Genomic DNA, 21,619 nt, shown 5'->3' on the forward strand with positions numbered 1-21,619 from the left:
CTTTGAGTATTATATTTAGTGTAGAGATTTAACAATTTTCAACTAAATTTTTATTGTATGGATACCAAGTTCAAATGATTTTATGGAGATTATTTTTAATTGATTGAACTGTTATCAATTTTACTTGCAGTAGATTTCCATATTTATTTACTAATTTTTGCAGCAATTTACTCTTATAGCAAATGGCCTAGAAAATAGTGTTTTAATAATGTCGTCATTATTATTTTAGGCAGCGTTTCTTACTGCAGTTGAAAAAGGCTACAAAAGTTTGATGTTATTTACTGCATCCTTCGTTAGGACATTTTTATAAATGTTGTAATTGTGTTTTCGCAACATTTTTGAATGGTTGTAAAAGATAATATTTCTTGTAGTGTATTTATCCAATAAATTTTTACCTTTTAGAAAATAACAACAATACACCTAACATGCAGAAAGTATATATAAGAATTGAATAATTAATTATAAGTTTCATACACGAACCTTTTCTGTCAAGTCATCTCAAACAGAGGCCAAGTATTGTGGAGATCAGAGGATTGAAAATAACAAAGGATTGTTGGCAAAATCGGAATAACAAATCAACAATGAACACAATAAAACCGAAGCATAGTGCGTCTCTGATCAAAAGATGGAAATAATAAGGAAAGGTTTTGTTGAATTTTGGGAATGAATGCAAGGATAATGACCGATATTAAAAGATGATTTCTTTAATGGAAGAGGGGTAGAAAAATAATGGAAGTAAGGAAACCATTTTGTGGATTGCAATGAATGACTGATATTAGACGATAATGGTTTTTGCCATAAGTTTTTAACAATGACGCTCCACATCAAGAAAGGATCAAAAGTTGAAAGTGAGCCTTTTTATTAAGTGCATGCAATGCTGTAAAGCCAAAGTTCCTTGGCTAATTCAATTTAGAATTGAAGAAAAAGAATGAATAAATGAAGATAAAGGATGAGAAGGTGATAGCCTTAACTGTGATTATTTGTTAGCCCAGTGATGATAGACCAAGTATAAATGTTAAAATACAAAACAGAATATTTGTGATGTCAGTTGCTACTTGGTACTAAAATCCTGAATGCCTGAGTAGTTAACAGCTAAATTAAATATCAAAATATACAAAGGAGAACACCAACAAAGTATTGGCTCCATTGGTAATGGAGTCCCCTTAAGTGGCTTGACTAGATTTGCTCCCCAGTTCGAGTCGCAGGGGAGTCGCCTTTGTTGGGAGAACATGTGCCTCTCGGTTTGAGCAGAGACTTCTAGTCTGGGATGTGGTACAGGCTTAAAGGTACCTCTCACAGTTGGGGCCCTCCTCAGAATACCTCGTGGTTAAGACAAAAAAATATATATACAAAGGAGAACAATGGCTCGCTAAAGGTTCAAGGAGTGACATTCCTTTCCGATCATTGAAGAAAATCCAGGAACAATAATGCCTGATTCAACCTTGTATAATTTAATGTTAATTAAAAATAAAGCCATCATATTCGTAATTATGCTTCGATTAAGGCTGTTGTGTTGAATATACATATAATAATCATTAGTAAAGTTTCCGCAATGTGAATCTTTAAATGTCCATTTCTTCACTCCGAGGAAAAGTTTGTTAGGAAATTGAGCTTCCTCTCAGGATCTCTCCAAGCAATTTGTCAAGTAATAAATTAACAAGAAAAATTAAATGAAAAATAATATCAATCCCACAACATAAGATTTACGTGGAAAACTCCAAATCCGGAGAAAAACCACGGCCGCTGTCAAAAAGACAACCAGAGAAAAATATTCACTATGTAGAAAATTATTACAACCACACTCTCAGAAATAATTTTCTCTCACCCTCAAGAACTTTATAATTTTAATTCCTTAAAATTACTCAAGCTCTCAACTTTGTTTCTTCACAAAACTGGATGCACAAACCAAATGAGCAGCACCCCTTTTTATAGCCCAAATTGACTATTAAAATATTATTATATTTTCCACCGCCATTATCTTCTTCAACTCTTCCTTTTTCTTCTTCCTTGTCAAAGTTGTTTGCTTCCTTCAAACTTTGTTGCAACCAAATTCAATTTTTCTTTTTTCTTTCTTTTTGACCGTGCAAATCCATCTCTTCTAGAATTTCATCTCTTCTAGAAAGAATAAAGCCCACATTTTTTACATTCTCCCACTTGGAGATTTGATTAAGAACCTATCAATCTCCACACCGTCCTTACTGTTTTCACCTAAGTCATAATCCTCGTCATAGAGAATTATCATACTCCACCATAAAGAATATACCACTTAGAATTAATTACCAATTCTAAGAATTTTACATTGGCACATGTCGAAATATCCTGCTGAAATTTATGGTGCAACTTCCATGTTGGCCTTCCTGGAAGTTTGTCAGCCATCGACATAAATTCCACCACACACCCTGCATCAATGCCAACCATGCCTTGTGTGTAAATCTTGTGGACCCGCTAGTAGTAACATATCCCCTTTCATGGTACTAGCGGTATACCATGAGGATGTCATCATCATCCATTTTACAAGGGATCATCGTCTCCCACGATGATGAGAGACTTACCACTAGCAATACTATCAGTGTCTGATCTGGAGCCACTTGCCGATCCTGCTCCATTTCTACTATGACAATCTCTTTTTAAGTGCCCCGATTGTCCACACCCCCAGCAGACTCCTTTCTTCTTAGATTTATCTTTCTGTCAATTGCCTACAACTACCAAAGTCGAGACATCTGTAATTTTAGTACTTTCACCACCCAGTCTTCTTTCTTCTGAGAGTAAAGTACTAGTAACTTCTTCAAGATCTACTGTCTCCTTCCCGTACATCAAAGTAGGTAACAAGTGTTAGTAGGAAGTTGGAAGTGACCATAGTAACCTAAGCGCCTTGTCCTCATCTTCAATTTTAACTCCAATGGCTTCTAGTTCTGACACAATACCATTGAGAACACTGAGGTGATTGGAAATTTTTGTACCTTCAGCCATTCACAGTGTGTGAAATCGCTCCTTCAGGTACAATCGATTTGAGATGCTCTTTGTCTGATACAACTTTTCTAGCTTCTCCCAAAGTTCTTTCGCTGTAGGAATTTTTCCTACATTTGCAAGAACATTCTTTGCTAGACATAGTCGTATGGCACTTGCAGCTCTATCATCTAATTCTTCCCAATCTTCATCACTTATACTAGCTTTTCCAGAGCCACTACTGGAAGCAGGGGATGGCTTCCCCTTCAATGCCTTGTGTAACCCAGATTGAATCAACACATCTTTGACTTGAACTTGCCACAAGCCAAAGTTAATTCTCCCATCGAATTTTTCTATTTTAAATTTCACCGGACTTGAAAATTTCAATCCTGACATATTTGCTTTGCAGATCAGCTTTTACTCTTCACCACGGACTGTTTGGATTGGCTCCCACTGCTTCACGTGAATAGTACCATATACGTGAACAGTACCGTATACGTGAACAGTGCCCGACACCAAAACTTAAATCAATGGCTCTGATACCACTGTTAGGAAATTGAGCTTCCTCCCAGGATCTCTCCAAGCAATTTGTCAAGTAACAAATTAACAAGAAAAATTAAATGAAAAATAATATCAATCCCACAACACAAGATTTACGTGGAAAACTCCAAATCCAGAGAAAAACCACGGCCGCTGTCAAAAAGACAACCAGAGAAAAATATTCACTATGTAGAAAATTATTACAACCACACTCTCAGAAATAATTTTCTCTCACCCTCAAGAACTTTATAATTTTAATTCCTTAAAATTACTCAAGCTCTCAACTTTGTTTCTTCACAAAACTGGATGCACAAACCAAATGAGCAGCACCCCTTTTTATAGCCCAAATTGACTATTAAAATATTATTATATTTTCCACCGCCATTATCTTCTTCAACTCTTCCTTTTTCTTCTTCCTTGTCAAAGTTGTTTGCTTCCTTCAAACTTTGCTGCAACCAAATTCAATTTTTCTTTTTTCTTTCTTTTTGACCGTGCAAATCCATCTCTTCTAGAATTTCATCTCTTCTAGAAAGAATAAAGCCCACATTTTTTACAAAGTTAACGTGGAAGATGAAGCAATGCTACAACAGTGTTTAATTTCTTGCGAGCATTTCACCAAATACTTGGTACGCATAAATGGTCAATCATACTTGCCAAAAAAATTGATGAACATTCACTTCTACAGAAGCAAATTAATGTTTGCAAAAATCATAATTAGCCAAAGAAAGTTAATGTATTTTTTTTCTTTTAAGATTTAAGACAATTCTTCAAAGATGAAATTAGTTTTTATTGATACGTTCAACAAATTCCAAGGCATTCGAACCTTTTGTGGCACGAATTGCTAGTTTTCTACACGATTAATCAAATCAACGACAAAGTACAAAATATGTTATTGCATTTGTTTTGTTATATATGTGTTACAAAAATAGAGATAATCGCTAAGCCAATAAAAAAAACAGTAATGATATACTTACTACGATTAATATTGCCGTTAGTACTTAGTACACCATTACTACTGGATAAAAAAAATTTACTACAAAACAAAAGAAATTTAAATGATAAGACAAATTGTTTTTGGTCTCTTATAGATTTTGTACTAATTATTATACTAATTATCAATATTCATACGAAAATAATGTACAACAATGAAGGAACTATACCGAGGTAAAAATGTTTTTTTTTTAATAAAAGTAAAGCATTTAGCTAAGATTTATTTTGGTACTTGGAAGGATATACAAAGCAACAGAGTATATGATAAAGTGCAAAAAACCACACCCTTCACGGTAATATAATGAGTTGAACTATTTTTTTAAATCTAATTAAAAAATTAGCTTAATTATAAATAAAGTGAAAAGAGTTAGGGTGACTGTCAATATCAAAATTTAAAATTTAATCTTGACCATGACTAAACACGAGATGTATCAAACATATACTTTTTGGTTAAAGTCAGGGAAGCAGCAAGACTGCTGTTTCCCGCCCCTTTGTAAAGAACTTAACTGACCTTTGACTTGGTCAGAATACGTGATGCAGGTAATGCAAGCACGTGAGGACCCAAATGAGGAATTCCAAAAGTGGGACACTCCCAAACACAGCGTATTGGTTCTGGTCTTGAATATTGATTCATCAACAGCAACTATCATTCCAACTTGAAGGGGAAAAAAAAAACACCATAAACTATATCTTTTCCATTCATTATATCATAATGAACTACTGTTGAAAATTTGAGACTACTGTTGTATGGTTTTATCCTCCGCAGAAATGTATAACATGATTGATCAATTGACGAGTTATGGAGCAAACAGATACTGAGAGATTAAACACAAGTGAAGTGACTACAACAATCAAAAGAAATTACAAGAGTGGGTACAGAGCAGAACAAAACAGGGACAACAACAGGACAGTTAGATAGGGAGCAGAGCAATTCTAAATAACAAGAATGGAGATCAAAGGATGCCAATTTTTGAATCAATCGTGTTAGACTTTGAAAACGAGAAAACATATCTGGAAGTTGATTATCCCAAATCTTTTCAACATTAATTTTGCATAGCTCCATGTTGGGCGAGAGAAGCAGAAAATAAAGTGGATAAATTGCTTCTCATGAAAGTGCTCTACACAATGTTGCTTTGGGAGTACCAAGTTGAAGCGACACAGCCATTTTGGATCCTTATTGAAGGATCACTTTGAGGATGATGGTTTATTGGTAGTCGGCTCAGATTTGAACAAATCTTCGCCGGAGTGGAGAATTGTTGAAAAGTCATAGATTTTTGGTGAGTTTATTCAAATTGGTTGAAAAAGAAAAGGTGAGCCACATGCATGCATTTCTTTTGTTTTTCAAGTCGGCACCAAATTTGCCAAGACTTTTGCCAACTACTTTAAGACTTTTTGCAGTGAAGCTCAACTATAAAATAGAGCTTCATTCAGAGAGCAAATTGCATCCCAAAAACTTGAGAGCATCCCTAAATTTGTTAAGCTTATAAGTTTCTAAGCTTTTGAGAGTTTTGAGAGTGTGAACAATTGGAGAGTGTGTGAGAGAGTACTGGGTGTATTTGGGTTATGGGAAAATGAGATTTCTTTACTCAAATAATTGTTAATAATACAATTATTTTCTCTTGCTCTCGTGGACGTAGGCATATTGCCGAACCACGTAAATTCTTGTGTCCTTTATTTTTCTGTGATTATTCAGTGCGCTTGATTCCGCATTCCGCGTACAATATTTTGGCCATTTCATCGAGTGATTGAGGTAAGCAACTCTGACATAAGGAACACTCATATTCTTTTAAAAAAAAACCCAAAAAAACATAAACGACCCTGCTGGGTTTCAAAATCCAATTGATCATACACACAAATGGAACCCCCAAGACCAAGAACTTGCACTCAAGAATGAACACAATATGTATAAACCCTAATTCAATCTAAGAAAACAATCAAACAGATCATTGAAGAGCAATCCAACTTTAAACGGTCACCACCTGATTTTCAAACATGCAAGCTCAATCTGAATCTTTTTGTCAAAAGTAAATGTAAAAGAAAAAAAAAAGTAAATAAGATAAAAACTGTGGCCTGGGATTATTCATGTCTTTGGCATTTCGCTTTCATTATTTGGAAATGTGCAAAGACAATCTATTGAGTATGAGATTTTTTTTTCCCAACCAAATCTATTATTATTAATCAACGTCGTTAGAACTCAAAACCTCTTATATCAACTTTAGAACCATAAACTTAGATATCTAAGTCTATAACATGATTGATCTACTTCAAGCCCAATTTTTTTTTTTGGGAAAAAAACAGATATTTTTTAATAGTTAATAAAGGAATAAGTTTTTAATTTTTTCAGTAACCTTTTAGATTAGACCTTAGTCGTAAATTGGTTCATTTAAAATAAAAAAGACTAATGTATCTAGAAAATAAAAATAAAAATAATTATTTTACAAGTAACATCATATATGAGAAATTATCCATTTCAAAATCTTGGACTCTCTTAAAGTCCGAAAATATTATTTCATCATATAATAATCATGCTTGGCACGCACACACAAGCATGATTATTGATTCACACATTCGTCTTTAATTAATTAACTAAAATAAGGTACTTGAGAAGTCTTTGGGGGTGCCTAGAAATTGAAATTTGGTAACACAATTAATGCTAAGAAATGAATCTGGCTACCGTATATCCTGCAACGACATGGATAAAGGACTGTTCCACCATTCAACCTGAAATCATCAAGTAAAAGAAACAAGATCATGAGCATTGTTTTAAAATCTGAAAGCAGATTCGAAGTAATAAAAATAATAATAATTAATAGACCTTACCATCGGTTATCACATTACTGCCCAGTGCATCTTCCCCCTCATTCCCTGGCTGAGGACCAGCCACACGGCCACACCAGTATGTCTCGAGAATCTTTACTGACTTCTCATGGATCTCGTCGTTGTCATGACTTCGCAGATTTTCTATCTTTTCTAATCCCTCAGCCTCTTCAACCAACTGGGCATATTGATTAACATCTCCAATGGCTATGTCCATATTCTTTTCAGCTTCCCCGACCTTCAAAATTTTCTCTAATCCTTTTAAGAAAACAGTAACGATCTCTGGATCAGCGCATAGAAGGAGATCACACAACGGTTTAATACACCCCTCTCTCACGAGGTATTTGATTTGCTCATGAGTGCCACCAAAGGTGGCATTCGAAATTGCCCGTGCAGCCCAGTTCTTTATATCAAATTCAGCATTTTGAAGCAGATTGACAAGGGGACCAATTAAGCCAGCATCAATTACCGCCTGAATATGTTCACTGTTTCCAGCTGTAATATTTGAAATAGTCCAGCATGCATCCGTCTTAATGCTCTTTTTATGATTATGGATCAACAGGCCCAAAAGGTACGGCAGTGCACCACAGTTAATTATACACTGAGTCTGGAAATCATCTCCCGCCGCAATATTTACAACAGTCTGCAGGGCACGAGTAAGCACTGAGGGTGATGGATGACCAAGGAGCTCAACAAGTCGTGGACAGACACCTGCCTCAATCACAGCTTGAATTTCGTCATTCGTACCCTCAGAGAGATAGAAGAGTGCCCGGCAGGCATCGGTCATGACCTCTTTATCATTTGAATGAACAAGTTGCGCAAGCGCGGGAAGCGCTGGTCTCACCTGATCAAATATTGGCTTTGGCTTGCCCGCGCAGAAATTAGACAACGTCCATGTGGCTATGCGTAGCATTGAAAGCTTTGCATGCTTATTTAACTGTGTTAGCAATGGAATTAGAGCTTCTTCACTAAGCACAAGATCACGGCATCTAGCTGAGTCAGCAGCAACATTTCCCAATGCGCAAACAGCCTGCTCCCGGATATCATCACTTGGAGAAGCAAGTAGTTTCACAAATATTGGAACAGCACCGTGGTCAATCACCACCTTCGTGTCCTCCGAAGTTCCAGAAACAATGTTTTTAAGAGCCCAAGCAGCCTCAAACTGAAGTTGCGGATAGTCTTCCCTCATAAGAAACTCAACAAAGCGCGGGACAACGCCAAATGGTATGACTTCCTCAGTTGGTGCACTCCTCGCATTTGAAAGCAGTTTTCGGATATGAGTAGTTGCTTCCAGCTGCATGTTGTTGTCATCTGACCAAACGCCAGCAACCATCGCGGGCAAAATTTCCAAGCTAGTTTGGAGATTGAGATTGGGGGCAGAAGCGAAGGAAAGAAATTGTTGGGATGGAGGAGCTCCACGACGCTTCTTGAGGAAGCTTTCCTTTTTAAGATTTACCTGTTCTATGGTTGTATTTAAGCCCTCCTTCCAAGCCCAACATGCTTCATCCCACATATTCAGCTGCACTTTGTGTAACATGGGTGTGCTTAATTCTCCTCTAGAGAAAATTTCCATATTGGTGCAATCATCCACCAGTAATCTTTCCAAAGATGGAAAATTCAAGGCACAATATCCAGAGTAGAAGCTTCTCAGACTTTCTAAATTTAAAAGCCTCAACTCGTTCAATTTGCTGAAAGCAATAACCTCATCTTTCGCTGCATCATGATCATCGTCATCATCTGCCAGTACTATTTCTGTTATCATAGCACATGATTCTATCTTCATTTCTCTGAGTCGCACCAGAGTCTTTGCAATTAAGAATGTTAATACGTTTTTCAATCCGTTGCAATGTGATATCTCCAAAGTTGTAAGATTCTGAAAGGATGTCGAGGATGGCACTAGATTGATCAAATGGTGACACGACGACACACGTAGAATAACCAAATTGTCCATAATAGAGGAGGACTCATGTTTCAAGATGTACTTCATGTCATAACAGTTGTAAGCTTCTCTTATAATTACCTCCACCCCATTTTCAACCTTTTCTTTTGGCAACCAATAATTATATCCCTCTATTTGGAGAACTTTCAGGGTGTGAAATCTCTGGAGGAAATCATCAAGTGATAAAATAGTAGTCAACTCATCAACAAACTCAACATCAAGGCATTTAAGTTTGCAGAGCAAGTCTTTTGAAAATAGAAATTTATTTGTTGTTATATACTTTGCATCCACTATCAACTCTTCCAAATTGGGGAACACCTGGATGATCAATCAGAACAAACAAAAAAAAAATGCAAAATGGATAAGTTGATGTCCTTTCTAACAATTTCACAAAATTAGTACGGTGCTTTTTGGAGGAAATTTAACAAAATAGAAAAGAATTAGAAGCTACCACTAGCTAACACAATATGTCCATCTAATAATACACCTAACATGCAGAAAGTATATACAAGAATTGAAAAATTAATTTTAAATTTCATTTACCTACTTAATACAATATGTTTATCCAATAAATTTTAACCTTTTAGAAAATAATAATAATACACCTAACATGCAGAAAGTACATACAAGAGTTGAAAAATTAATTTTAAATTTCATGTGCGTACCTTTTTTGTCAAGTCATTAGTAGTTCTTTTAAATTTCACCATGAATCCAGGACATCGAGATATCCATAATTCTTTCAAGGATGGAAATTCAAGCATATGTACATCTCCTGTGCTGAAGCTTGTGAGTTTTTCAAGATCATACATCTTTAGATATTGTAACCGAGGAAATATTACAATATTATTCCTATCTTCTTCTTGGTTGTCCATGACTATTAACTCTTCCAAGACATGACATTTTTCTATCTCAATGTATTGAAGTCGAACAAAGCTGCTATTGCTAACCGTAGAAGATGAAAATAGACATCTTAAATTCATACAGTTGTAAAAGGTCAAGTGCGTTAAATTCTGAATACCACAAGTCATGGCTGCAACTTGGTTTTGCCAAATTCTCTCAATATTTATTGAACGCAACTCCAACTTCTCCAACTTTGGTAACGCAACCTGATCGATCAAAAAATTAACTTCTTGCGTGACGGACAAATCAATAAAATTAATCTCTGTCATGTTACAGTTCTCTTCAGTCTTTCATACAAACAAGCATCAATCGAATTTTCCAAATTATTCCTCACTAATTTGATAGGTACTCTAAAGATGTATATTCAAGAAAATGTGAAGTCATAAATGCTAATCAGTTTATCAGTCAAAATACATTTTCATTATTAGGAATTACAAGATCAACAATGCTATATTGACAAAAAATTGAGTTACAAAATTTTCACAAAAACAAAAAAAGATTGTCAATATCTGGGTAGTTATCAATCAACTTGTTTTTTGTCAAGACATTTTAGTATTTTCATGCTTTTGTCAAAATTTAAAAACCCACTTTTTTAGGTCAAAATAACATTTTCCTTGCAACATATTTGGTATTCCCTAATACATAGGTTTATTATTATTATTATTATTATTATTTTATTATTATTATTATCATTATTATTATTATTATGATCATCATCATCATTATTATTATTATTATCAATTCATTTAGTTTGTCAAGAGTACCAATTATTTTCTCTGAGAATGTATTTGTTACACCTACAACAGTTGATATTAAAAATCATATAATTATATCTGCAAAAAAACAAGAATATCGAAGGATGAAAAAGCAAAAATCAGAGAATTAAAAAGGCCATTGGGTTATTAGTAACCAACCTTCTCAATGAAAAGTGTATTAGAAATATTAACATTGTCCTCCAAAATGATTTCATTCGACTGCATATCATTTGTTGATTCCTCCTGTCTCTGTCATCATTGAAGGCGTCTTGATTTTAGAGTATAAATTTAATTGTGAGCACAATCTTTAATACAACGTGACACAAGACCTTTAAAAATTAGTACAACTTAATTTGGTACTAGATCGAAATTCGATATTTTGGATTGCATGTTTGAGATTTCGATAGAAAACATAATAATAATAACAGAGTTAATATAAAAAATTAAACTTGTTACCTATTTAGATTAGATAAACAATGAATATTCTCTTAATATGATTATTCTAAGAGTACGGAAAATATAAGACAATTAATTATATATATATATATATATATTTGTGGTTTTATCCTGAAGCTAAAAGATTTAAATATTAATTTAGTTGCAAACATTAAAGACTTAGCAAAATTGGTTACTTTGGAAATGAGCATGAACATAACATTTGATGATTTTTAAAAATTAACTTTGATGCACAAGAAACTTCTATTTTTATTGTAACTTATAATCTGACAAAACGATGTCATAATTTTTATAAATATGATGCTACATAGTAGTTTTCTGGTCTAAGATCTTAAAGTGTGGGAAAAGAAAACTTTAAATTCACGGGGTTTTAAAGGCTTACAACTTGAAATGTTTAAACCGCATGGTTTATGCATTTTCTCGGACGTTCCCGCACTTTAAAATTCCGAATTGAAACATTTCTATGATGCTACATACATGTCTTATGATATTTGGACACGATTTAAGGTCTGAAAAATGGTTTAAATTCAAGGGTTAGATCAATTAAGCTAGGAAAGAATGACCAAAGTTTTAATTTAAAATAAAATTACCGATCTAAATTTGAGAACTCTACACATAGAATAAAGTACAATTACGATTTTATTTGAGCTTCTTTATTAAAGGTTTATTTTATGTCATCCAAGTCTGATGTCAACAAGATTTTGTTGTTGGGGAATAGTAAAAAGTTATTAAGCTATTATAAGTAAATTTTATGATTACAGTAAAAAAGTACTTGATGTTATTATTATATTATTTTGAATATTAGATCCCAAGTGAAAAATTCCTTCATACCAATTATTTCAATTAGGAATTATCATACCTTTGACTCTGCCGGCGGATTGAGGGCGTCGCTGCAACCATGGATCCTGAGAAACTTGAGTTCTGAAGAACCCACTTTGGCTAATTCATTAGCAAAATAATTGACATCTTGCTCTTGCAATTCACGTAATTCAAGGTCTTCAATTCCCTGCAGTTGCACGATCAGCCAATCCTTCAAGCAAATCTTGTTGTTCAGCCTGAGTCTGAATTCTCTACGCCAAATGTCGGTGCTCTCCCAATACCAATCTCCAATACGTATTCTGTACTTTTCCAGCTTCTCCAAGAACAAGCCTCTGGGCAGAGTGTTGACATCATGGATGTCTAATTCTAAAGAGGTCAAGTTAGGCAAATGCTTCAACTCCTCAACGCTAGCATTCTTAACCCCTTCCACCTCCACCTCCCATTTTTGAAAGCTTCTACAACTTATGTATAGTTCTTCTAAATGGGATAAACTTGATAAAAAATTTGGTGGGATAACTTCTAGTTTCCTACATTCTCTCAAATCAAGCAAGGTTAGCCAAGTCAATTGACCTACTTCTGTTGGCAGCTGCTTAATGTCAGAGCCTCTTAAACAAAGGATTTCTAGTTTCTTCAAGCCTCCTATAACACTTATATCTAGCAATTTGCAATAACACAAACTCAGTGCTCGAAGGTTTAACAGAAAACCAAGTGTTGAAGGCAGTGACAGTAGATTCATGTAAGTCAAGTTTATAACTCTGACCTGTATCATCCTCTTGAAAAAATTGTTTGGAATGGTTAATGATGAAGATTCCTTATCCGCACTTATAAAAAGAAGTTTGAGTTGAGGACATTCCACTACTTCTGGAAGCACATTAGTCCTGACATCATGTAAGACGATCGAAGTGTAACGCTTTACTGCACTTTCGTCTGACCATTCCCTGAAACCATCAACCTGCTCATTTGTCGCCGTCAACGCATTTTGCTCTCTAGATGCAATTGATATGGCAACATCGCGGACGACATCATGCATGGAAAAGAACTCTTCCTTCTTGCTTATATGGTCTAGCAACATGCAAGAAGCTTTGAGTTTGTGCACCAATGTCAGTACTCGAGCTCGTGCTACTTCCATCTTATTGACACCTTGAAATAAACCCAATCCCATACCACACATTAACAAGGCATCAATGGATGATATGGCTGTATATCCTATTAGCAAAAAGATGTTCTTGAGCTCCTCCCCTTCTAATTTGTTGTAACTCAACTCTATTGCTTTATATGCAGTTGGCTGTATGTCTTTGAAATTCGTTGAGGATGGCCTTCTTAGTTGTTCCAACGCATCCTTCCATTCAAATAATCTCTTGTTCCTTAATGCCCTCGCTATCGTCACAATGGAAACAGGCAAACCTGCACATTCCTTTGCCACATCCCTTGCTATCGATTGGAATTCACTATCTTCAATATAATCACCTGCCATCTTCTTGAATAGACTCCAAGCTTCTTCTTCGTTTAGAACACCAATTGAGAAATTTGGTCGAGAATCCATCTTCCCAGACAATACATCTTGACTTCTGGCCGTCAACAGTACTTTACAACCTTTATGACCATCTCGATGTGGAATTCCGACAACCCGCCAATCAAGATTTTCCCAAATGTTGTCTAGAATTATCAGGATCTTCTTCTCTGCTTTTATACGTGTAAATAATCTGTTCGCCCTTCCTGATTCACTCTCCTCATGAAACTTCAGGCCAAGTTTATCTCCGATTTCTCCTTGAATCTTTCGTATGTCTTGATTCTGGGACACCTCAACAAAAACCACCTGATCAAAGAGTTTGTCGCTCTTGACTTTCCTAGCAATTTCTTCCGCCAGCATCGTCTTTCCGATGCCGCCCATCCCATAAATCCCAAGCATATTGACATCGGGATCTTCTAGTGCACTGAGTATATTCCTCAAAGTGAACATTCTTGATTCAAAGGGCTCGTAATCTTTGTTAGAGATAAGCCGTATATCCTCTGGAGCAGTACAGTAGGAAATTCTATCAAATCTTCGAGCTTCTCGGACTTTGACAACAGCCTCCTTCTGCCTCTCTACTTCCTTGCTAAGTCGACGGCGGGTCTTCAAATTAGGACATAACCCCTTGAAACAACGCTTATTTGCAATGGCTTCATCATCTGTAAACTTAACTGCCTCAACAATGACATTATTTGCCGTTGCAAGCCAATTCTCAACGTTCTCTTCAATCTCTTCTCCTTTTCTTTTAGCCTCATCAACCTGGTGCTCTGTACGCACCCTCTCAGACTTCAGATCGTCAACTTCAATCTTGAGATTCTGTAAGTTGTTCATGTACTTGCTCTCACGCAAATAGCTAATTTGGCGATATGCGGGAGGAGCCAAGCACTTTACAACTTCTACAACAATAGTAAGAATGATTTCAGCCATCTTCAGTCCTTTTCCTCTCTCTCTCCTTTTCTGAATTTTTGAAAAACAATTGACCCAATAATGAAGCAAACTAAGTGATTAAACACCAGTGACTACAACAAGATGGGGCAGAGTAAGAAGAAAATACAAAGAACAGAGACTAGATATAGAACAGAGCAAAACCAGATAACAAGACTGAAGATTACAACAAACAGAGGCCAAATATTGTTGAGATCAGAAGATTGAAAATTCGAAAGAGTTGACGGCAAAAGCGGAATACAAGAACAACAATGAACACAATAAACAGAAGCCAAGTGTGTTTCTGATCAAAGGATGAAAATAGTAAGGAAGGGTTTGTTTTGTTGACTGGGAATGAATGCAAAGAAAGACTGATATTAAAAAATGATCTCAATAATGGAGGAGTGATTCAACTCTGAAGAGTAAAGCTTTGTCGTATTCTTTTTAACAACTTCCTTTTAACTTCTTGTTGTGGCAGACAACGGAGAATAAGGCTCCGTTTGGTACATTATTAAATAGAGCTTATAACAATAGAGTTTATAGGAGTAGAGTTTATACCAATAGAGTTTTTGGATAAAAAGTTATTGGGTGTTTGGTTGTCAATAAAAAAAATATTTTTGAACTATTAAACTGTTTGGTTCTGTAAAACTAAAAGTGCTTTTATGCAATTAAATTACCAAAAAGGATATGTATTCATAATTATATAATATGTAACAAAATGCATCCAAGCTATCAATTAATAAGAAAAAATCAGTTCAATCATTTCTTTAATTTTCAAAATTAAAAATTACATCATTGATATATTCTCCCAAACAAATAATATTATCTAAATTAAAATGATAATCAATAATATAACTAAAATGTTAACGGAACATGAGAAGTGTCGCAATTTGTTCACGTTCTTGGTCCATGTCACGTACATTGAATGAACTTGTACTTTGTTCTTCATTGTTCTCTTCCCTTTGATTCTCACTTTCACTTGTTGGAAGCAATTCGTCATCATTATCGAAAGGTTGAAACTCTTGGTCATTATCTGCATATCTTCTTATAAAATTGTGAAGAACCATTGAAGCAATCACAATTTTCACTTGCTTACTAAAAGGGAAACTAGGCATTTGTCGCAAAATTTTCCATCTATTTTTCCAAACACCAAAAGTCCTCTCAATTGTGCATCTCAAAGAAGAGTGGGCATGATTAAATATTTCTTTTTTTCCTCTTGGTTGACTTCCACGTCGAAAATCTGGAAGATGATATCGTTCACCTTTATAAGGACCTAAATAACCTGTCATGTGAGGATATCCAGCATCAACTAGGTAATACTTACCTGCAAAATAGAAATTCTATAATTGAAAAAGAATTAAACAAACTTATATAGAAATGTATCATAAATAATATATTATAACTAACCTGTAGGTGGATGAGGAAAGTGCAAATTCTCTCTGCGTAAGGCCTCTAAAAATATACGAGTATCATGGGCAGTGCCTTCCCATCCAGCCCATGCAAATGTAAAACACATATTAAAATCACATGCGGCCATCACATTTTGGGTAGGAATCCCTTTTCTTCCAATATACGGTATTTGCTTCGATGTAGGCACTATGACTGGTATATGTGTCCCATCAATTGCCCCAATACAATCTTTAAAATATGGCCAATATCGATCATCATTCCTAATTTTTTTGGGAATTTCTTTAAATTGTGGGTCAGATGGTTTCAAAAAATCAATTGCCATATGACAAACAGCATCTAACACTATTCCAAACCACCTCGATATAGTTTCACCTGAATGTTGAAATCTTTCTTGAGCCATTCTATTCCCAAATGCATGACCAAATGTAATAAAAAACATAGCTACTGACTCAATTATAGATACATTCTTGCCTCTTTTAAGACCATATGATTCACTCAAAACTTGGCATAATTTTATAAATACATGTTTTTCCATTCTAAATTGTTGGTGACATCTATCTTTATGTCCTTTTAGCACCTCTAGTACAAAAGAATGACCTAAATGATGGGATGTTCTGCACGGTTCCTTTAAACTATGCTTCATAAAATGATTAACATACAATGCAACTCCAGTTTGTACCATTTGTAATAATTTGTACTCAGCATCACTTTCATCAATGTAATTATGCTCGCTATCATTGTCATTTTCTGAGAATTCCATATCTGTAAACACATATATAATAAAAATCATCATTATTTGAAAAGAAAAGAAAAAATAAAAATAAATCTAACGTAGCTCAAAATAAAATAAAATAAAAATATTCCAATTGGTTCAAAACAAAATTCTTAATATAAGAGCATAAATAAAATAAGATAAAGTAAACAATAGTCTTGAATATAAGAACAAGCTATAAAATAGAACTATAAAGAGTCTTTCATGAACTTCAACCACTCAATTTGAACATCGCGATTCTTGATTGCAACAAACATCTCTCTATTCTCCTGCTTAAGAAAAATTTTAGTGGCATTCAAATATAGCTCACTTTTTATCTCAATCTCAGGCATACTATGTAGCACTTCCATTACTTCCACAATGCTACATCCATTTTCACCATTTCTTATAGCTATAGATGGTCTACTCTCTACTGCTTGACATAAGCGATCCAATTGTTTAGAAAATCTAACTGCAGCTCCATCTCGCTTTCGAATTGGTAATTTTCTTTTCCTTCCATTATCATGTGTAGATGCTATGGGAGTACCATTATCAATGTCAGTCTCAATATTCTCTAGTCCGTCAAAATTATTTAGTTCAATATTGACATTCTCCTCTTGAAAATACATATTATTATCATCACCAATATAATCATTAGATGGTCCACCCTCACCATCATTTGGTACAAAACCCATAGATGGCGCCCATGATCCTTCTCCTGTAGCAGCAACATCTTTGAATAAAATTTCTAGTTGGTCAGCATTTCTCAAGCCTTTAAAACGAAATTTAATTGCTTCAGGTATCTCCTACAATATGCAAAAGGATTATATGTTAATCTAAGTTGCCCCCAAAATAATTTCCTATTACACTATAAAATAAAAAGGTTAGAAATTTGCACCTTCAATTTTCTCTCCCACCATTCATCGCTACCAGTAATTGTCTGTTTTACAGGATCCCATCCTAAACCAGTTTCATTTCTCAGCAAGTTTGTCCAAAGTTGCCAATCTTTTTTTAGGATGTCCCACTTGTTTTTCAATTGCTTTTGTTCATAATCTCTACCAATCATTGAATGAAAACTTAGCAATAAGATTTTTCCATCCAATCTTATTAAAGTGACCATTTGGTCGATTCCCAGCTAATGTTTCATTCACGCAGATCTTAACAAAAGCATCAGTGGTAACATCATTCCAATCTGCCTTTGATTTTTTTCTCTTTTCTTCTGTAGTAGTTGTCATTCTAGACAAAGGATATCTAATATTATTATATAAAAAAATAACGCACAAATACAAAAAAAAAAAGATGAAATGAATTTTAAATATAAAATAGTAATTGGCATGCATTATTGAATAATACAATAAAAAGAAAGATGAAACAGTAGCAAATGGTGCCAATAATTTAATTTATAATGAATAATATAATATAAAAAAAAAGATAAAAGAGTAGCAAGTATGACAGGAGTGTTTCCAGAACAAAGAATATACGGGTTGAAAATGGGGAGTTAAAAAATGTTAGTGAATTTATATTGAATAATATAATTAAAAAGGATAAACAGTGGCAATTTAGAATGGGGATCAGCAGTTCATTTGTAAATCATACTACTAAGTCAAAGCTTGAAAAGATAATTACATATTTAAGCGTGTTCATGTGAAACAGGTGATTCATTGGTAGACTATGGTAGATTCATTGGTAGCAGTACTAATTTGATTTTATCATAATAGCAGTCGTAATAATCATGTACCGTGCTCATTTTTTTATTTTTGAAATACAATCGGTCATTTTTATTTTTTTTTAATTGAAACGATAATATATATGAAGCTTCTTGAGATAATGCATGAAATTGGTACTAGCTAGTGTCCGGTGTGTAAAGGGTTTAATTTGATTTGACTTACAATTAATCGAGAAAGAAAATTAGAGTTGTCTAATGTGTCATAGATTAGAGTAAATAAATTGATAGTTCATTGTTAAATCCCGGCTTACTTCATAATTATAGATGACTTTCCATGAACTTAATTCTTAGTTTAAGGTAAATATATTATAGTTTTCTTTCTGTTTTAACAACACGAGCCTTAAATACATATCAAGTACATGACAAAGACAAAGGAGAAAAAAATTAGAATAATATGATAAAGACAAAAAAGAAAAAGTAGCAGGAAACATTACCTGACATGCCTCACTCCTCTCTCACGGCTTTGGCTTTGCTTTCTCAATTGTTGGTTTGCACAAGTGCCGGTTATTAACAAAAAAAGAGAGAGAGAGATAAAGTGGAGTGGCGGTAAAAGAGAGAGATAAAGTGAAGTGGCGGCAACAGTATATTTATATAGCGGTAATAATTTTTATTGGGTAGATTTTATACAAAAGGTATTATGTAATTAATGAAATATGTCAAGGATATTTTTGATATTATATATTTTTTAGAAAAGCTCTTTAATCTCTATTCCCAAAAGTTCAAATTTTGGGCTTTTATTAGTAGAGATAAATTAGCTTATTTAATTTAAAAAAACTCTACTAAAAAAATAACCAAACACTATAAAAAAATTTTAAAAAGTGCTTATAGAATTAAATAAACACTTATAACTCTTAAATAAGCCATACCAAACAGGCTCAAGGATGAGATTAAAAACTAAAAGCGACCCCTCTATGTCTTTTGGAATTAATTAATCATCTTAGCCGGATGTCTTTTGGAATTAATTAAGGAAAATGATGTTTGCTTTGGGTCAAATCCCGAAAGGGCTCTAAAATGATGTCGTTTCATCTATTATTTTGTTTTTGTTTTCATTCTCGGTAAAACGACGCCGTCACACTAAGGCAAAAGCAACGCCAGAACCCATCTGCTTTCTCTTCCTCTTCATTTCACCACACTAGAATTTTGAGTACAATTCTTACCCAGTTCACTTCTCCCAAAACCCAGTTGCCAACACAAACAAACTGCTTGCTTCACTTCAAAAAATTTGTTGTAATCAACAACTTGCTTCTGTTGCTGCGGCTGTTGTCGTTGCTGCAGTGGTATTGAGTCTGCAGATTCAGAAGAAGCAAGTCCAATGGATAGCTCTAAGTCGAGATTTTCTTGATAATGGGTGCTGCTATGCATTATTTCTTCATTATTATTAACAGTGTATTTGTTGAAATTACTATGGTTATGAATTTGGTTGAGAGGGCGGTGAGTTTGAGGGTCAAGGCCACGGTTAAGTAACTTCTGCTTGATGTGTGTATTCCAATAATTCTTTATTTTATTACCTGTGCTTCCTGGTAATCTTCCAGCTATCAACGACCACATTACACAAATTCAAAACACCCCCCACCCAAAAAAAAAAAAAGTTTTTTTTAGATCTAATAATTAAAATTAACCCACCCCTAAACAAATAAAAATTTTAAAAAGAAAAAAGAGAGGAGAAGCTTGATTAATTACTTGTTTCCTAGCAAACTATGAAGCTTGATAATGAGTTCATCTTCTTCATCGGTAAAATTCTCATGCTTAAGATCAGGGCGTAGAAAATTTATTCATCTCAATCTAAGGGTTCTACAGGTGGGTTAAGGGAATGAAGAGGAAGAAGCAAGGTTTCTGCAGCTGAGTTAAACGAAGAGGAAGAAGAAGCTGATGTGTCCTAACCAAAACGACTTCATTCTCAACAAATCAGAAGCGGTGTCGTTTAACAGAAACGGGGTCGTTAACAACAAATCAGAACAAAAAAAAAAAAAACAAGAGCTGAAACGACGACCTTTGCAGCCGTTTCGGGGTTTGACCCGGGACAAAACATCAGTGCTGATTAATTAATCATCTTAGCCGGTTAACCGTTGTCCGTCGTATTAGGGAACAGATATCCAAACGGTGGGAGATCACTTGCTGAGAGCATGACCCTTTGTTACCTTAATGATGATTTCCATGTGATGATAAATAAACCAGATAGATATGGTAGATATTTTGAAGTGAAAAAAAGTGAAAAATGGAGCCTTTACCATTGCTTTGCTTTCTTATTTCATCTTTTCCCTAGGCTTATTATTCTTTTATTATTTAAGTTGCCAACTCATCCACCTTCTCTACTATCACGAGTTAATAAGATCAATGGTTATAAATTTGTATTAAGATTTTAATTCAAAACTTTAAATTAAAATAACCTCACCTTGAAGTTATTGTAAAACAACTTGAGACTATGTGTAAATACTATATCCTAACACCAAGACTGCTAGTTGACCGTTACGCAAACTAAACTCATGTATATTCATTGAAATATGAAGGGCCAAATTATTATTCTAAAAAAATATTTGAACATCAAAATATGTATTAGACCCACTTACTCGATAAAAACATCATTAATCTAAAATTTTATTGTATAAATACACATTAATACCCAAAAATACCCTTAGTAAACTAAATATCATAATTTCTCTTATCCTTTTTCCTTCAACACCTTTTCTAACCTTTATTAGTCATGATTTTGAAACCCAGCCTTTTTAATTTTTTTCAGTACGTTTTTGCCGTTAAATTATAAATATATTGTTACAAATTATTCGAAACGCGTGAAATGTTGAAGAAAGAGCAACTAATAATAAAATTACATTCATAATTAGATTACTAACCTAATTCAAGTAATTAAACAGGTCTCATATAAGCTCTTTTGTTGATGGATATACAATGATTAACCAACGATAAAATTTATTGTCGAATTTAAAGAAGTTTCAGAAGAAAAAAATTGTCGGTGGAATCAAATTAAGAAGCTTTACCAACAATAAAATTTTTGAGCAAATGAAGATTTACATTGCTAGAGGTGTAGATGAGGAAAAACAAATTCAAAAAAATACAAGTACTGTACACTGAACGAATTCAGATATGGCTTGAAGATGACAGTAAACAGTAGAACTTTTGT

At 34.2% G+C, this 21,619-nt stretch overlaps 3 protein-coding genes across 10 annotated transcripts in view; all 3 read right to left on the reverse strand.

Moving 5' to 3' along the window:
* The window catches only part of LOC102616856 (disease resistance protein At4g27190-like), a 118,469-nt gene extending 103,409 nt beyond the window's left edge, over positions 1-15,060 (reverse strand). For 2 of the 8 annotated variants that reach the window (XR_008055229.1, XR_008055228.1), the window contains exons 1-2: positions 12,203-15,059; positions 11,047-11,136 (exon numbers count right to left, since the gene is read on the reverse strand). Coding sequence is in view for 2 of the 8 variants with exons in the window: in XM_052442529.1 (XP_052298489.1) it covers positions 7,193-7,197; positions 7,297-9,550; positions 9,898-10,338; positions 11,047-11,136; positions 12,203-14,599 (5,187 nt within the window). In the remaining 6 variants the exon portion in view is untranslated. Of the gene's footprint in view, positions 1-6,940; positions 7,198-7,296; positions 9,551-9,897; positions 10,339-11,046; positions 11,137-12,202 lie in introns of those variants that run through there. The other 6 variants (XM_052442529.1, XM_052442530.1, XR_008055232.1 and 3 more) reach the window with 6 other exon arrangements.
* Positions 15,061-15,459: 399 nt separating this feature from the next.
* On the reverse strand, positions 15,460-16,406 carry LOC127902363 (protein ALP1-like). Its single transcript, XM_052441271.1, has 2 exons — positions 16,004-16,406; positions 15,460-15,920 (listed from the first exon to the last, which is right to left on the reverse strand). The coding sequence occupies exons 1-2, from the start codon at positions 16,404-16,406 to the stop codon at positions 15,460-15,462; spliced, it is 864 nt and encodes a 287-aa protein (XP_052297231.1).
* Positions 16,407-16,966: 560 nt separating this feature from the next.
* Positions 16,967-19,845, reverse strand: LOC107174522 (L10-interacting MYB domain-containing protein-like). Its single transcript, XM_052441272.1, has 3 exons — positions 19,641-19,845; positions 17,656-17,717; positions 16,967-17,563 (listed from the first exon to the last, which is right to left on the reverse strand). The coding sequence occupies exons 1-3, from the start codon at positions 19,843-19,845 to the stop codon at positions 16,967-16,969; spliced, it is 864 nt and encodes a 287-aa protein (XP_052297232.1).
* Between the last annotated feature and the right edge of the window lie 1,774 nt (positions 19,846-21,619).

The sequence above is a fragment of the Citrus sinensis genome, chromosome 5, assembly GCF_022201045.2.
Source record: "Citrus sinensis cultivar Valencia sweet orange chromosome 5, DVS_A1.0, whole genome shotgun sequence".
In the NCBI taxonomy this organism is placed as follows: Eukaryota; Viridiplantae; Streptophyta; class Magnoliopsida; order Sapindales; family Rutaceae; genus Citrus; species Citrus sinensis.

Excerpts from the sequence above, each read along its gene's own strand:
- LOC107174522 (XM_052441272.1), bottom strand. The coding sequence starts at position 19,845 with ATGCATAGCAGCACCCATTATCAAGAAAATCTCGACTTAGAGCTATCC. Across the intron at positions 17,718-19,640 it reads TTTTGGGAGAAGTGAACTGG|GATGGGATCCTGTAAAACAG; the intron begins GTAAGAATTGTA and ends AAACTGGTTTAG. Across the intron at positions 17,564-17,655 it reads GGTGGGAGAGAAAATTGAAG|GAGATACCTGAAGCAATTAA; the intron begins GTGCAAATTTCT and ends TGCATATTGTAG.
- LOC127902363 (XM_052441271.1), bottom strand. The coding sequence starts at position 16,406 with ATGGCTCAAGAAAGATTTCAACATTCAGGTGAAACTATATCGAGGTGG. Across the intron at positions 15,921-16,003 it reads CTTTCCTCATCCACCTACAG|GTAAGTATTACCTAGTTGAT; the intron begins GTTAGTTATAAT and ends TCTATTTTGCAG.